We start from the raw sequence: 15,985 nt of genomic DNA, 5'->3' as shown, positions 1-15,985 counted from the left end.
CACAGCCACAAAGGCAGAACAGCTTTCCCATTTTGACAACAGATGCTGCTCTGGCGGGAGAAATCAATAGGCGATTATCACAGCCAATCACAACACTAAGTAATACTGTTTAACACTATCATTCCGCCAGATATATTATGGAAATTTTCTGAAATGCCAATGCAAAAATTAAAAGAAAATCCTGTTTAGCACCTTTAATTCAATGAGGGGTCATATGTGTGTAAGGGGAGGGTCATATGGAAATATGTTTTAAGGTGGGGAGGTGTTATTTTTTATGACCTTATAGATAGAACCTGTTCTCTTCTCAGTTACACTATGCTGAGTGGTTTCCCGAAGTCTTCTCCCTTGTCCTCCCCTCTCACCCGCCCATTCGTTACCTATATTTCCCACCTTCTCAGTCCCCCGCTTTTCTTTTTGAGAAGCCATCATCCTGTGATGTGTGGTCACTCCGCCTCTTCACAGATGATGCTCGCGTCCTGTCAATTTCTTTTCTGAGAGGACGAGTTGAGGAAGGGGGAAAAGAAAACAAGAGGGTCTGCGGGGGTAGCGCAGTTAAAACATCCATGGGTGGTTGTGTGGGCAGTCACCATGATTCTTCAGGCAGTTTAAACGAAAATTCGGACGGAACTGGAGGTAGGAAATAAGTTACATAACGTCGGGGTGGATTTTGGTCTATAGTTGCTTTTTGGTACATGCTGATTTCATGCGCCTTGCCTCCCCTTGTCTTCCCTTTTTTGCAGCCACCTAGAACATCGTGGCCTCGTGCTAATAGCTTCGTAGCTAGGCAACATTTTATGTTCTTGAAAATGCTTACTGTTCGGTGTTAAATTACTGCCTTTGTCTGCTTTGAGTGAAGGCGTTTGATGTTGTAGTTAGCCAGCCGGTTAGCATGCTAGCTAGCTATCTTGCTACATAATAACGTTAAATGTGGGTCAATGTTTGGCTCAAGAATGCATAAAATCATAATAGTAAACTCAAGCAATAATGGTTTGTTGTGTTCTCAGATGCATTTTTGCAATCCTTAAGCCTAATTATGTTATATTTTAATGCGTCTTTTCTTGGGGGGGGTCGACATTCCAAAGTGGGGGAGCGTGCAATTTTTATTCGAATCTGCAGGAGGATGGGGGAGTTGCACCAAAAATAACTGGTGGTGGGTGTACATTTCTAGAACGCTACCACTTGGCCTGTTTACATCTCCATTAATTGTACTGCATCTGTGTATTGAACAATAACCAATATCTGTATATCCCAGTGACGCGCAGTTAATGGATATTATGTAGCCACCGTGTTCATTCATGTGACACACTGTATCCAGGGCTTTGTGAATGAGAGAGACGGGAATAAATCTGCTGGGTGGCCTCCTACGACCCTTGGGTCCCTACTTAACGTTATTTCCTCACCGAGTCAGGATTTCCGGTGACAAATGTTGCAGATGTTGTTGTTGTTATGATTGTAACATGGTTTGATTGAGCTTGTGGTTGAGGGGATCGGACTTGTACATGCACAAAAATAAGAAGTCTAAATGTTGGCTCCTTGCATAGATAACATCAGGTATTGGTCTTCTTCATGTTTGCATTACACACCTAGGCAATGCACTTGTCCCTGAGGTGGTCCTCCCAATACACTATTATATTGCTATAACCAGGCAGCAAAGTTTTAGCCTGGGTGCCAGTCAGTTTAGCAAACATTTCACTCCTTGCCATAAGGAGTTGGCAAGAGAGCACAAACAGACTGGCATGCACCCAGGCTAGTGAAGTTTGTGCTGTAACCAAATGTGCACTGCACACTGCTGAACATTTGTGGAGCTAATATAACTTGTAATTGTCAAGATTCTACAAAATAATGTAAAGTAGAGAGAGATGAGAGAAAGAGAGGGATTCATCCAGGGAAAGGCTTAACTCAGAGGGGTTGTTCTATATGAATTCAATCACTTTCTGACTGCACCCCTTTTGATTAGACAGAACCTTCCATGCATGTTTGCCCATGGGAAAAGTTGTCAGAAAGTTACTTTTTGGACCAGAATGCCAAAACATTCAGGAGATGGAGGTGCTCAAAGTTGACCTATTTTCCATATCCCACCCTACCCTGAGACATCCGTCTTGATCACAGAAAAATATAAACAGTTGAGTTTTATATAAATTGAAAGCTTACAAACAGGGTTGTCAAACTATTCTATGATTTCTTGAAAAATGTTTAAATAAATGTCATTTTTTAACATTTAAAGGACCAATCCAGAGTTCAAACAGTAACAAAGCCATCACTCCGCCACTTGTTTTGGTAAATAGCTGAGGGATGGGGCTTGAGAAATAAAACCACTCTCAAATTCATAGACAGAGCTATGGATGTAAGGACTGACGATCCATGAGATCAAAATGTTAGTTTTAACCATGTAGCAGAACAAACTCTATTTTGGTGGCCTCTGGTACATTCTAATGCCTTGATTCCATCCGAAATACACAGCTAAATTATTGAATACTACATTAATGACTTTACCTCCCATATTGGTAAAATTAGTTGAGGTATTGAGTAGAAATACATTTTAATTTATTATGGATCCCCATTAGCTGGTGCCAAGGCAGCAGCTACTCTTCCTGGGGTCCAGTAAAATTAAGGCAGTTATAAAAATGTTAGACCATTACAATACATTCACAACAGATTTCACAACATATTAAGTGTGTGCCCTCAGGCCCCTAGTCTACTACCACATATCCACAACACAAATTCCATGTGTACGTGTGTATAGTGCGAATATTATTGTGTGTTTGTATACATGTCAGTACCTATGTTTGTGTTGCTTCACAGTCCCCGCTGGTCCATAATGTGTATTTTCATGTGTTTTTTAAATCTAATTTTACTGCTTGCATGAGTTACTAGATGTGGAATAGAGTTCCATGTAGTCATTGCTCTATGTAGTACTGTGCACCTCACATAGTCTGTTCTGGATATGGGGACTGTGAAGAGACCTCTGGTGGCATGTCTTGTGGGGTATGCATGGGTGTCTGAGCTGTGTGCCAGTAGTTCAAACAGACAGCTCGGTGCATTCAACATGTCAATACCTCTCCCAAATACAAGTAGTGATTTAGTCAAGCTCTCCTCCACTTTGAGCCAGGAGAGATTGACATGCATATTATTAATGTTAGTTCTCTGTGTACATCGAAGGGCCAGCCATGCTGCCCTGTTCTGAGCCAATTGGAATTTTCCTAAGTCCCTCTTTGTGGCACCTGACCACACAACTGAACAGTAGTCCAGGTACGACAAAACTAGGGCCTGTAGGATCTGCCTTGTTGATAGTGCTGTTAATGCAGAACAGTGCTTTATTATGGACAGACTTCTCCCCATCCTAGCTACTGTTGTATCAATATGTTTTGACCATGATAGTTTACAATCCAGGGTTACTCCAAGCAGTTTAGTCTCCTCAACTTGCTCAACTACCACATTATTCATTACAAGATTTAGTTGAGGTTTAGGGTTTAGTGAATGATTTGTCCCAAATACAATGCTTTTAGTTTTTGAAATATTTAGGACTAACTTATTCCTTGCCACCCATTCTTAAACTAACTGCAGCTCTTTGTTAAGTGTTGCAGTCATTTCAGTCGCTGTGGTAGCTGACGTGTATAGTGTTGAGGCATCCGCATACATAGACACACTGGCTTTACTCAAAGCCAGTGGCATGTCGTTAGTAAAGATTGAAAAAAGTAAGGGGCCTAGACAGCTACACTGGGAAATTCCTGATTTCTACCTGGATTTTGTTGGAGAGGCTTCCATTAAAGAACACCCTCTGTGTTCTGTTAGACAGGTAACTATTTTTCCACAATATAGCAGGGGGTGTAAAGCCATAACACATACGTTTTTCCAGCAACAGACTACATTTACATTTACATTTTAGTCATTTAGCAGACGCTCTTAACCAGAGCGACTTACAGGAGCAATTAGGGTTAAGTGCCTTGCTCAAGGGCACATTAACGTCATTTAGCAGACGCTCTTAGCCAGAGCGACTCACAAATTGGTGCGTTCACCCTATAGCCAGTGGGATAACCACTTTACAATTTGGGGGGGGGGGTTAGAAGGAATACTTTATCCTATCCCAGGTATTCCTTAAAGAGGTGGGGTTTCAAATGTCTCCGGAAGGTGGTGAGTGACTCCGCTGTCCTGGCGTCGTGAGGGAGCTTGTTCCACCATTGGGGTGCCAGAGCAGCGAACAGTTTTGACTGGGCTGAGCGGGAGCTATGCTTCCGCAGAGGAAGGGGAGCCAGCAGGCCAGAGGTGGATGAACGCAATGTCCTCGTTTGGGTGTAGGGACTGATCAGAGCCTGAAGGTACAGAGGTGCCGTTCCCCTCACTGCTCCATAGGCAAGCACCATGGTCTTGTAGCGGATGCGAGCTTCAACTGGAAGCCAGTGGAGTGTGCGGAGGAGGGGGGTGACGTGAGAGAACTTGGGAAGGTTGAACACCAGACGGGCTGCGGCATTCTGGATGAGTTGTAGGGGTTTAATGGCACAGGCAGGGAGCCCAGCCAACAGCGAGTTGCAGTAGTCCAGACGGGAGATGACGAGTGCCTGGACCAGGACCTGCGCCGCTTCCTGTGTAAGGCAGGGTCGCACTCTCCGAATGTTGTAGAGCATGAACCTGCAGGAGCGGGTCACCGCCTTGATGTTGGCGGAGAACGACAGGGTGTTGTCCAGGGTCACGCCTAGGCTCTTCGCACTCTGGGAGGAGGACACAGCGGAGTTGTCAACCGTGATGGCGAGATCATGGAACGGGCAGTCCTTCCCCGGGAGGAAGAGCAGCTCCGTCTTGCCAGGGTTCAGCTTGAGGTGGTGATCCGTCATCCATACTGATATGTCTGCCAGACATGCAGAGATGCGATTCGCCACCTGGTTATCAGAAGGGGGAAAGGAGAAGATTAGTTGTGTATCGTCAGCGTAGCAATGATAGGAGAGACCATGTGAGGATATGACAGAGCCAAGTGACTTGGTGTATAGGGAGAAAAGGAGAGGGCCCAGAACCGATCCCTGGGGGACACCAGTGGTGAGAGCACGTGGTGCGGAGACAGCTTCCCGCCACGCCACTTGGTAGGAGCGACCGGTCAGGTAGGACGCAATCCAGGAGTGAGCCGCGCCGGAGATGCCCATCTCGGAGAGGGTGGAGAGGAGGATCTGATGGTTCACAGTATCAAAGGCAGCAGACAGGTCTAGAAGGACAAGAGCAGAGGAGAGAGAGTTAGCTTTAGCAGTGCGGAGAGTCTCCGTGACACAGAGAAGAGCAGTCTCAGTTGAATGACCAGTCCTGAAACCTGATTGGTTTGGATCAAGAAGGTCATTCTGAGAGAGATAGCAAGAGAGTTGGCTAAAGACGGCACGCTCAATAGTTTTGGAGAGAAAAGAAAGAAGGGATACTGGTCTGTAGTTGTTGACATCAGTGGGGTCGAGTGTTGGTTTTTTGAGAAGGGGAGCAACTCTCGCTCTCTTGAAGACGGAAGGGACATGGCCAGCGGTCAAGGATGAGTTGATCAGCGAGGTGAGGTAGGGGAGAAGGTCACCGGAGATGGTCTGGAGAAGGGAGGAGGGGATGGGGTCAAGCGGGCAGGTTGTTGGGCGGCCTGCAGTCACAAGTCGCAGGATTTTATCTGGAGAGAGAGGGGAGAAAGAAGTCAAAGCATAGGGTAGGGCAGTGTGAGCAGGACCAGCAGTGTTATTAGACTTAACAAACGAGGATCGGATGTCGTCAACCTTCTTTTCAAAGTGGTTGACGAAGTCATCCACAGAGAGAGAGGAGGGGGGGGGGGGGGGAGGAGGATTCAGGAGGGAGGAAAATGTGGCAAAGAGCTTCCTAGGGTTAGAGGCAGATGCTTGGAATTTAGAGTGGTAGAAGGTGGCCTTAGCAGCAGAAACAGATGAAGAAAATGTAGAGAGGAGGGAGTGAAAAGATGCCAGGTCGGTAGGGAGTTTAGTTTTCTTCCATTTCCGCTCCGCTGCCCGGAGCTCTGTTCTGTGAGCTCGCAGTGAGTCATCAAGCCACGGAGCTGGAGGGGAGGACCGAGCCGGCCGGGAGGATAGGGGACACAGAGAGTCAAAGGATGCAGAAAGGGAGGAGAGGAGGGTTGAGGAGGCAGAATCAGGAGATTGGAGGGAGAAGGATTGAGCAGAGGGAAGAGATGATAGGATGGAAGAGGAGAGAGTAGTGGGAGAGAGAGAGCGAAGGTTGCGGCGGCGCATTACCATCTGTGTAGGGGCAGAGTGAGTAGTGTGGGAGGAGAGCGAGAGAGAAAAGGAAACAAAGTAGTGGTCGGAGACTTGGAGGGGAGTTGCAGTGAGATTAGTAGAGGAGCAGCATCTAGTGAAGATGAGGTCAAGCGTATTGCCTGCCTTGTGAGTAGGGGGGGACGGTGAGAGGGTGAGGTCAAAAGAGGAGAGGAGTGGAAAGAAGGAGGCAGAGAGAAATGAGTCAAACGTGGACATAGGGAGGTTGAATTCCCCCAAAACTGTGAGGGGTGAGCCATCCTCAGGAAAGGAACTTATCAAGGCGTCAAGCTCGTTGATGAACTCTCCAAGGGAACCTGGAGGGCGATAGATGACAAGGATATTAAGCTTAAATGGGCTAGTGACTGTGACAGCATGGAATTCAAATGAGGAGATAGACAGATGGGTTAGGGGAAAAATTGAGAATGTCCACTTGGGAGAGATGAGGATTCCTGTACCACCACCCCTCTGACCAGATGCTCTCGGGGTATGCGAGAACACATGGTCAGACGAGGAGAGAGCAGTAGGAGTAGCCGTGTTTTCAGTGGTGATCCATGTTTCCGTCAGCGCCAGGAAGTCGAGGGACTGGAGGTTGGCATAGGCTGGGATGAAGTCAGCTTTGTTGGCAGCAGAACGGCAGTTCCAGAGGCTGCCTGCGACCTGGAACTCCAGGTGAGGGGTGCGTGCAGGGACCACCAGGTTAGAGAGGCAGCAGCCGCGCGGTGTGGTGCGTTGTTTGTGTAGCCTGTGCAGAGAGGAGAGAACAGGGATAGGCAGAGGCATAGTTGACAGGCTGTAGCAAATGGCTACAAAAATGCAGAGGAGATCGGAATGAAATGAGCTAAGCATCTGGGAGAGGAGAGAGGGGGGCCTCCCTCACCAAAAACTTCTACCTCAGAAACTAAAATTGTTTCACTGAACCACCCGAACAAAAACTCTCCCAACTTCCACCTTTAGAAATCAGAATTGTTGTGAACCACAGTTGTTCAATGTTTAAAGGAATAGACTCAACCCACTTTATTCAGCTAGCCAACTATGACACCATAGCTGACTAGCATGCTAGCATCCAATAACACACAGTTTAACACACAGTTAAGCACCAATACTCACAACAAACCACCAATAGTGTGTTAACTAGCTAACTAGCATGCTAGCATCCAGTAACACACAGTTTAGCACAAACACTTGGTCACAGCAAACCACCAATAGTGTGATAACACACTAAACAGATCATTCGTGTCTGTGTCAAGTTCCTTTCATGACGCAGCAATGATTCAACGTTGGCTAGCTAGGACAAGTATATTGTAATTAGCTACTACCGTACCGTTCGCTGGTCGTGTTGGGTAGCTAGCAATGGCCACTGTGTTGGCTTTGTTTGAAGAACGGCTAGCTGGCTAGCTTCGTGCTACACCCGGCACACAATGGCTACTGTGTTGACTCTGACTCTGTTCGAAAAAACGGCTAATTAGCTCGCTTCGTGCTACAGCCGGCACGGCGGAAGACACTGCCAAGACACAGTAGCTACCCACGATACCTAGCTATGACGCCGTAGCTAACTAGCAAGCTAGCATCCATTAACACACAATTTGGCACCAATACTTGGTTACAACAAACTGCCAAGAGTGTGTTAGCACACTAAACAGATAATTCATGTCCGTGTCTAGTTCCTTACATAACGCAGAACGCAGCAAAAATTAAACGTTGGCTAGCAGCACATTTAACAGTGGGAACAGCTAATCGTTACCAGTAGCTACCCGCTAGCTAGCTAGCCTCGTGCTTCGATACTAACCTACAATTACCTACGGAAACCTACAATAACAACAAAACTAGCCTATGATAAATACAATGCCTAACTACAACTAACTACCAACCTACGATCTAATACATGGTTAAGCTTTACTCAACACCATATGGGAAGCTCTCCACCGTTGCTAATCGTTGGTAATCGTTACCAGTAGCTACCCGCTAGCTAGCTAGCCTCGTGCTTCAATACTAGCCTACAATAACCTACGGAAACCTACAATAACAACAATACTAACCTATAATAAATACAATACCTAACTACAACTAACTACCAACCTACGATCTAATACATGGTTAAGCTATACTCAACACCAAATGAGAAGTTTGCTTACCTCCAGCTAGAGAGCTAGAGAAAAACACGACCTCTCCCGACTGCTGCTGCTGCTACTCGATCGAGAATGTCAGAAGCCACACTCAAGTCTAACAAAACAGCCCCCACAATATTTTAATCAATTTCTCTCAGCCAATCATCAGTCATTTGTGTAAGTGCTGTGCTTGTTGAATGTCCTTCCCTATAAGCGTGCTGAAGTCTGTTGTCAATTTGTTTACTGTAAAATAGCATTGTATCTGGTCAAACACCATTTTTCCCAATAGTTTACTAAGGGTTGGTAACAGGCTGATTGGTCGGCTATTTGAGTCAGTAAAGGGGGCTTTACTATCCTTAGGAAGGGGAATAACTTTTGCTTCCCTCAAGACCTGAGGGGACACACTTTCTAGTAGGCTTAAATTGAAGATATTGCAAATAGGAGTGGCAATATCATCTGCTATTATCCTCAGTAATTTTCCATCCAAGTTGTCAGACCCCGGTGGCTTGTCATTGTTGATATACAACCATTTTTTCACCTCTTCCACACTTACTTTACGGAATTCAAAATTACAATGCTTGTCTTTTCATAATTTGGTCAGATATATTTGGATGTCAGCGTTTGTTGCTGGCATGTCATGCCTAAGTTTTCTAATCTTGCCAATGACAAAATCATTAAAGTAGTTGGCAATATCAGTGGGTTTTATGATGAATAAGCCATCTGATTCAATGAATGATGGAGCCTTTTTGGCCAAAATTTCATTTAAGGCGCTCCAAAGCTTTTTACTATCCTTCTTTGTCATTTATCTTTGTTTCTTCTTGTTTTTATTCAGTTTAGTCACATGATTTCTCAATTTGCAGTATGTTTGCCAATCGGTTGTACAGCCAGACCTATCTGCCATTTCATTTGACTCATCCCTCTCAACCATACAGTTTTTCAATTCCTCATCAATCCATGGGGATTTAACAGTTCTTACAGTACATTTCTTAATGGGTGCATGCTTATTAGTAACTGGGATAAGCAATTTCATAAATGTGTCAAGTGCAGCGTCTGGTTGCTCCTAATTACACACCACAGACCAACAAATATTATTTACATCAACAACATACGAATCGCTACAAAACTTATTGTATGACCTCTTATACACTATATTAGGCCCAGCCTTTGGTTTTCCTAGATATGGCTACTATATTGTGATCACTACATCCGATGGATTTGGATACTGCTTTCAAACAAATTTATGCAGCATTAGTAAAGATCTGATCAATTCATGTTGATGATTTCATTCCTGTGCTGTTTGTAACTACCCTGGTAGGTTGATTGATTACCTGAACCAGGTTGCAGGCACTAGTTACAGTTTGAAGCTTTCTCTTGAGTGGGCAGCCTGATGAAAGCCAGTAAATATTTAAATCACCCAGAAAATATACCTCTATTGATATCACATACATTATCAAGCATTTCACACATGTTATCCAGGTACTGACTGTTAGCACTTGGTCTATAGCAGCTTCTTAACAGAATGGGCTTTAGGTGAGGCAGATTATCCTGTAGCCATATTACTTCAACAGTATTTAACATGAGATCCTCTCTAAGCTTTACAGGAATGTGGTTCTGAATATGAACAGCCACACCTCCACCTTTTGGCATTTCTGTCTTTTCTATAGATCATATAACCATGTATCGCTACCACTGTATCATCAAAGGTATTATCTAAGTGAGTTTCAGAGATTGTCAGAATATGAATGTCATCTGTTACTAGCAAATTATTGATTTCATGAACCTTGTTTCTTAAGCTACATATGTTAACGTGGGCTATTTTTAACACTTTTCTGGGATTCTTGATTGTTTTTCTTGCTTTACTGGGAAGTTTAGCAGAGGTAGACATGCTCAGGTTATTTATGTTAGTGCAGGGTGGGCTGCACACAGTGGACTTTCTGCTAGGGCTCACCACCTCAGTGCTAACAGCATAACTATGGTTCATAGGCATATGATTACTGCATACAATAGCTGTAGAATCAGCAGAGGCATTCAGGGCAGTAAGAGGGACATAAATTAGGTTACTTACATTGTCTTCCAACGCCCCTGGGATAATATACATTTGCTGAAGCATTATGACAACTCAGCGACACCCATGGTAGGGATTAAATGAGCTGGGCTTGGGCCATTGATAAGTAATTGTCTCAACGCAGCCTTATAATGCTGTGAAAGGATCCAGGAACCCAAATGATTTTGGTGGATCCCATCCTCCTTATACCGTATTGGTCCGAATATAAGACGGCCTTTTTTCCCCTCGAAATAGGTCCAAAAAAGTCGGGTCGTCTTATATTCGGGGTCTAGTATTCAGAGCGCAGTTTCTCTTCTTCGGCGCTCCCTTTAAATGTCAATACACATTCGCGGGCACAGATGGCGCCAAAAATTCGTTCCGGACGGAGGGAAGAGGCGTCCTTAACAACCAGCCCGTTACCGGTGTTTAAAGATGGAAAGACAGGCTGACCATTTAGAGACAAGTGGCTCAAAAGTGGGCCAGGTCAATAAACAACAGCGGAGGAGCTATGATGCCAATTTCAAAATAATGGTTGTCAATAAGGCAGAGTCATCTAACAACTGCCAAGCTGCCAAGACATTCGGGGTCACTGAGTGTAATGTAAGAAGATGGCGAGCAGAAAAACAACGTCTAAAAGATGCTAACAGTCAGCGAAAATCCTTCCGTGGTCCTCAAAGTGGTCGTTTCATTGAGGTTGACCGGAGGGTTTTTGAATATGTCAGGGAAAAAAGAAGTGAGGGAATGCCCATTACCAGAGCTGTCATCCAGGTTAAGGCCCTGGAAATCGCCAGAGAGCTCAACATCACTGGATTTAAAGCCAGCCTCGGCTGGTGTCGTAGGATGATGCGGCGTAATGGACTGTCACTTAGACGGAGAACGAGTTTGGCCCAACGCCTGCCGTCAGACTTCGGAGAGAAGCTGCTTTCGTTTCAGCGCTTTGTTATCAACCTGAGGAAGAAGCACTCCTACCCGCTGGATCAGATCGGCAATGCTGATCAGACACCCGTTTATTTCGACATGCCAACATCGGTGACTGTCAATAGAAAGGGAGATGTTGCTTTATTATTGCTTGATATTAATTTTGAATCATACTGTACATAGTTTGCCTTTGTGTTTAATTCACTGTGTTTTTAATATTGTTATTTTAAAATAAAATGAAGTTCTTTGTTCGGCAAATCTAGTCTGCAAATCTGTTTTTCTAAATGTTTGTGTTGAAAAACGGGGGGTCGTCTTATAATCAGGGTCGTCTTATATTCGGACCAATACGGTAATACAAGCTTTGTTTCCAGAAGGTATCAAAATTGTCAAATGTTACACCCACAGAGCTGCAATAGTCTCGTAGCCAGTTATGGAGGGCTAAAAGTATGCTGAACCGTTCAATGCCACGATTTAGGAAGGGCAGAGGGCCAGATATTATGGGGTGTTTGTTGGTGTCAAGTAATGACCCAATCAGTTCTTTAATATTATTATTTATTATTATTAAAATCCATCTTCAGCTGTTCTGAGCTGCCCTTCATAATGTCATTCGACCCCACATGAACCATGACAGTATCAGCCCCCGGTGACTGACTCACAGCCTTGGGAAGCAACCTGTGGATATCCTGAACTTTTGCCCCAGGAAAACACAAAGTCTTTGCCCCAGGTACAGGACAATGACCCTAAGCATACTGCTAAAGCAACACTTGAGTGGTTTAAGAGGAAACATTTAAAAGTATTGGAATGGCCTAGTCAAAGCCCAGACCTCAATCCAATTGAGAATATGTGGTATGACTTGAAGATTGCTGTACACCAGCGGAACCCATCCAACTTGAAGGAGCTGGAGCAGTTTTGCCTTGAAGAATGGGCAAAAATACCAGTGGCTAGATGTGCCAAGGTTATAGAGACATACCCCAAGAGATTTGCAGCTGTAATTGCTGCAAAAGGTGGCTCTACAATGTATTGACTTTGGGAGGGTGAATAGTTATGCACGCTCACGTTTTCTGTTTTTTTGTCTCATTTCTTGTTTGTTTCACCCAAAAAATATTTTGCATCTTCAAAGAGGTAGGCATGTTGTGTAAATCAAATGATACAAACCCCCAAAAAATCTATTTTAATTCCAGGTTGTAAGGCAACAAAATAGGAAAAATGCCAAGGGGGGTGAATACTTTCGCAAGCCACTGTACATAACAACATAATGTAATCATTTATTTGAATGGTAAATCTCTTGATAAACTGGGTAAAACAAGGCATATTCACAATACAGGTGAATGCATATTCAATAGGAGTATGTGCATGCATTGAGTTAATGAGCTTGTTTTGGCTGATTTTCCTGAGGCTACAGATGTAAAACAATATGTTTACCTTCTATTTGGAACGTATTTTATGGTACTGAAGAACTGTGCATTGTCTCTTTAAGACCCATTACTTATTTCACACACACAGTCAGTTAGCAAAGATGATCTTGACTGGGAGAGACTTGAGGGGGAGACTAAGTGAATGAATAAAGTTTTTGGTGACAATCAGCAATACTTTGCGCTATGATTAGCATATGATCACAAACAAGGTACTAGGGTAGTGAATTGATATTGGCTTCAGCTGTAAGCTAGCAAGGAAAGTTAGCCTACGAAGTTGGAAGCTACCGGTATCTTCTTGCATTGTAGTGTTCTAGTACTGGACATTGTTTTGGGAACAGTAATGAACAGTTTCAACATTTGTAGATGCCGTGTTGCATTATTGAAGTGTATTAACTTCTGTACAGCACAAGTGGTGATGCAGCCCAGCCTCGCAGTGGTTCCTCATGGCAGGCTAGAACTAGCAATGAGTAAGTGGAGAAGGCAGGCAAGAGGTATGAACGGTGAGCTCATTCTACAAGGGGACATCGGCTGCGCTGATAGACAGACCTGATCCTCTCTCAATCAGTAGACGACGTGAGACACATTTGACAGAAATACCGAAAGTTACAATAAAAATCTACTACTGAACCGTTTTTCATGTTGTAGTATCGAAAAGTACCGAAGTTTCAGGATACCGTGCAACACTAGTGAGCCCACAACTGTATGCCAGCCAGTGTCTCCATCTCCTGGCTAGTACTAACATCTGCATTCTGCTCTCAGCTGCAGCAGTAGACACCCTCTCCAATATGAACTGCACTATGTCCTGACAGGGCCCACCATCACATACAGGCCCTGGCGGTGTCACAGTTCACACTACTGTTGAGGAACTCCAGTTGGCAGAGCAAGGCACCCTTGTGTGTGTGTGTGTTTGTTGTGAGGTGAAACCAGAGCCATCTGCCAGCGCTGCATAATGCGGTGTGTATGTGTGATCTCCAGTCCTCCTTACGCCATCCCTGCGGCCCAGTCGTCATTGCGACGAGGGGGGGGGGGGGTCGAACATATACAGCCGGTGAAATAGAACTCTGTTGTATTTGTAGTCCTCCTCGGCCTGTTGCACAGACCGTGACAGCAGCCGCTATTGCTGGTCCTAATGATCAGTGGACGGGGAGAGCAAGAGGATGCAAACCACTCATGTACCCCTACCAACATCCTGTGTTACTGTCATCATGACCCACAGCGGCTATGACCAGATCAGAGTCATATTCTATATAGATATCTCTATACAGTGCATTCGGAAAGTATTCAGACCCCTTGACTTTTTCCACTTTTTGTTACGTTACCGCCTTATTCTAAAATGGATGATTGTTTTTGTCCTCATCAATCTACACACCATACCCCCATAATGACAAAGCAAAAACTGGTTTTAGACATTTTTGCAAATGTATTAAAAATAAATAACTGAAATATCACATTTACATAAGTATTCAGACCCTTTACTCAGCACTTTGTTGAAGCACCTTTTGCAGCGATTACAGCCTCGACTTACTTATGACACTACAAGCTTGTCACACCTGTATTTGGGGAGTTTCTCCCATTCTTCTCTGCAGATCCTCTCAAGCTCTGTCAGGTTGGATGGGGAGCGTCGCTGCACAGCTATTTTCAGGTCTCTCCAGAGATGTTCAATCGGGTTCAAGTCTGTGCTCTGGCTAGGCCACTCAAGGACATTCAGAGACTTGTCCCGTAGCCACTCCTGCGTTGTCTTGACTGCTTAGGGTCGTTGTCCTGTTGGAAGGGGAACCTTCGCCCCAGTCTGAGGTCCTGAGCGCTCTGGAGCAGGTTTTCATCAAGGATCTCTCTCTGTACTTTTCTCAGTTCAACGGACAAAATGTGGAAAAAGTGAAGGGGTCTGAATAATTTCCGAATGCACTGTATGAAGGGCCTACATGCATTAACTTTCACAGTGAATGTTTTTGTTTATATGTTTTGTGCAAATTAATTGAACATCGCCAAATGCATCAGAAAAAAATATTTCATGCAATGCTTGCTGTTAATAGATCGCAAAGCAGCATACAACTGAGGAAATGACAAGTTCACTTTTTCATCCATAGCCTAAAAACGCATATCAAGTGCAAGTGAGCTATTTAGCTCACATCTGAAGGCTGGGGGGCATTTAGGACGGCTTCTACTGCAGATCGCTAAAATATCCTAATGATTATGATCACACTACCTCAATTTAAATTATAATGGCGACACTATACCAAAGATGGTTTGGTATGGTTTAGAAACTTGGGAACCAAGCTCGAGTTCTCAGTATAGCCTGTTATCGCCTGGATTTATTGAAATATCTTCACGCCTAGAAAAAACCCTCCAGGGTTCCGTCATAATTGTCCATTTATTGTAAAAGAAAGAATTACAGCGGGCAGTTTGGAAAATAACTAATCCCGCTCGAATCATCTTCTGAACTAATGGACATTCTGGGGTAATAAACACATAAACACGTTCTCTAGTAATACTAGTCCCGTGCGAATAGGGCTATAGTGTATAGTGGTTCTACTCTTTTTGGCCATTTTCTGGTGGAAAACTGAGCGGTCGAGCATAACACGTCAACCCTGTTACCCATAGATAGACAAGACAGCCTAGAAGTATTTTAACAATGTCCATTTTTCAATGTCAATAACCAGGTAACCATCCAACCTTTTTATGTGAGTGAAGTAAATGTCGGATAACAAATGTCATGACAGGCCTGATGGAAACTTTCCAAATGTCAACTAAACAAAATAGGCTAGGTGGGATCTTTTTTTGTCTGTAAAATTAATTATGCGAGAAATGTCGGTGGAAATGCTTTTATGCAAAAATATTGATATAATAACCATCATATCAAAGTATACTTGGAGTCACGCGATGAGATGTTGTGTGGTCCTCCAACTATGACTCGTCGGGAAAGCATGCAGTTTAGGACTATTAGTCTACACATGAAATAAATGATGATGATTTTCACAAATATTGAGTGTCTTATTCTGGTGACATGATAATCGATGCTTGGCTGCCATTTGACAAATAAAAATAATCTCGCTCTTTTGGCCATAATAATAATCTCATCATGTAATAGCGCTGTTGGATAGAGCACCAATACCAGAGTGGGCGCACTCGCTATATAACGCAACATTTATTGTGAGAAAACCATCAGAGTTGAAAATGCGATGGAAACCGATTTTAACTTGGATGTTTTATTCGGTACATGGAATTTAACATCAAAAGGTATTTTTATGTGTACTACGTCAT

General features: G+C 44.0%; 1 protein-coding gene across 1 annotated transcript in view; it reads left to right on the top strand.

Annotated features, from left to right (window-relative positions):
* The first annotated feature begins 536 nt into the window (after positions 1-536).
* The window catches only part of LOC311136385 (uncharacterized protein), a 61,794-nt gene continuing 46,345 nt past the window's right edge, over positions 537-15,985 (top strand). The window contains exon 1 of the mRNA XM_084170481.1: positions 537-633. Within this exon, the coding sequence (XP_084026607.1) occupies positions 564-633 (70 nt within the window). The 5' untranslated portion in view covers positions 537-563. The remainder of the gene's footprint in view (positions 634-15,985) is intronic.

This window comes from Coregonus lavaretus (genome assembly GCF_964263955.1).
Source record: "Coregonus lavaretus genome assembly, chromosome: 10".
NCBI classification, from domain to species: domain Eukaryota; kingdom Metazoa; phylum Chordata; class Actinopteri; order Salmoniformes; family Salmonidae; genus Coregonus; species Coregonus lavaretus.
The sequence above is the reverse complement of the archived record's forward strand: the minus strand, read 5'-3'. Positions and strand labels throughout refer to the sequence as shown.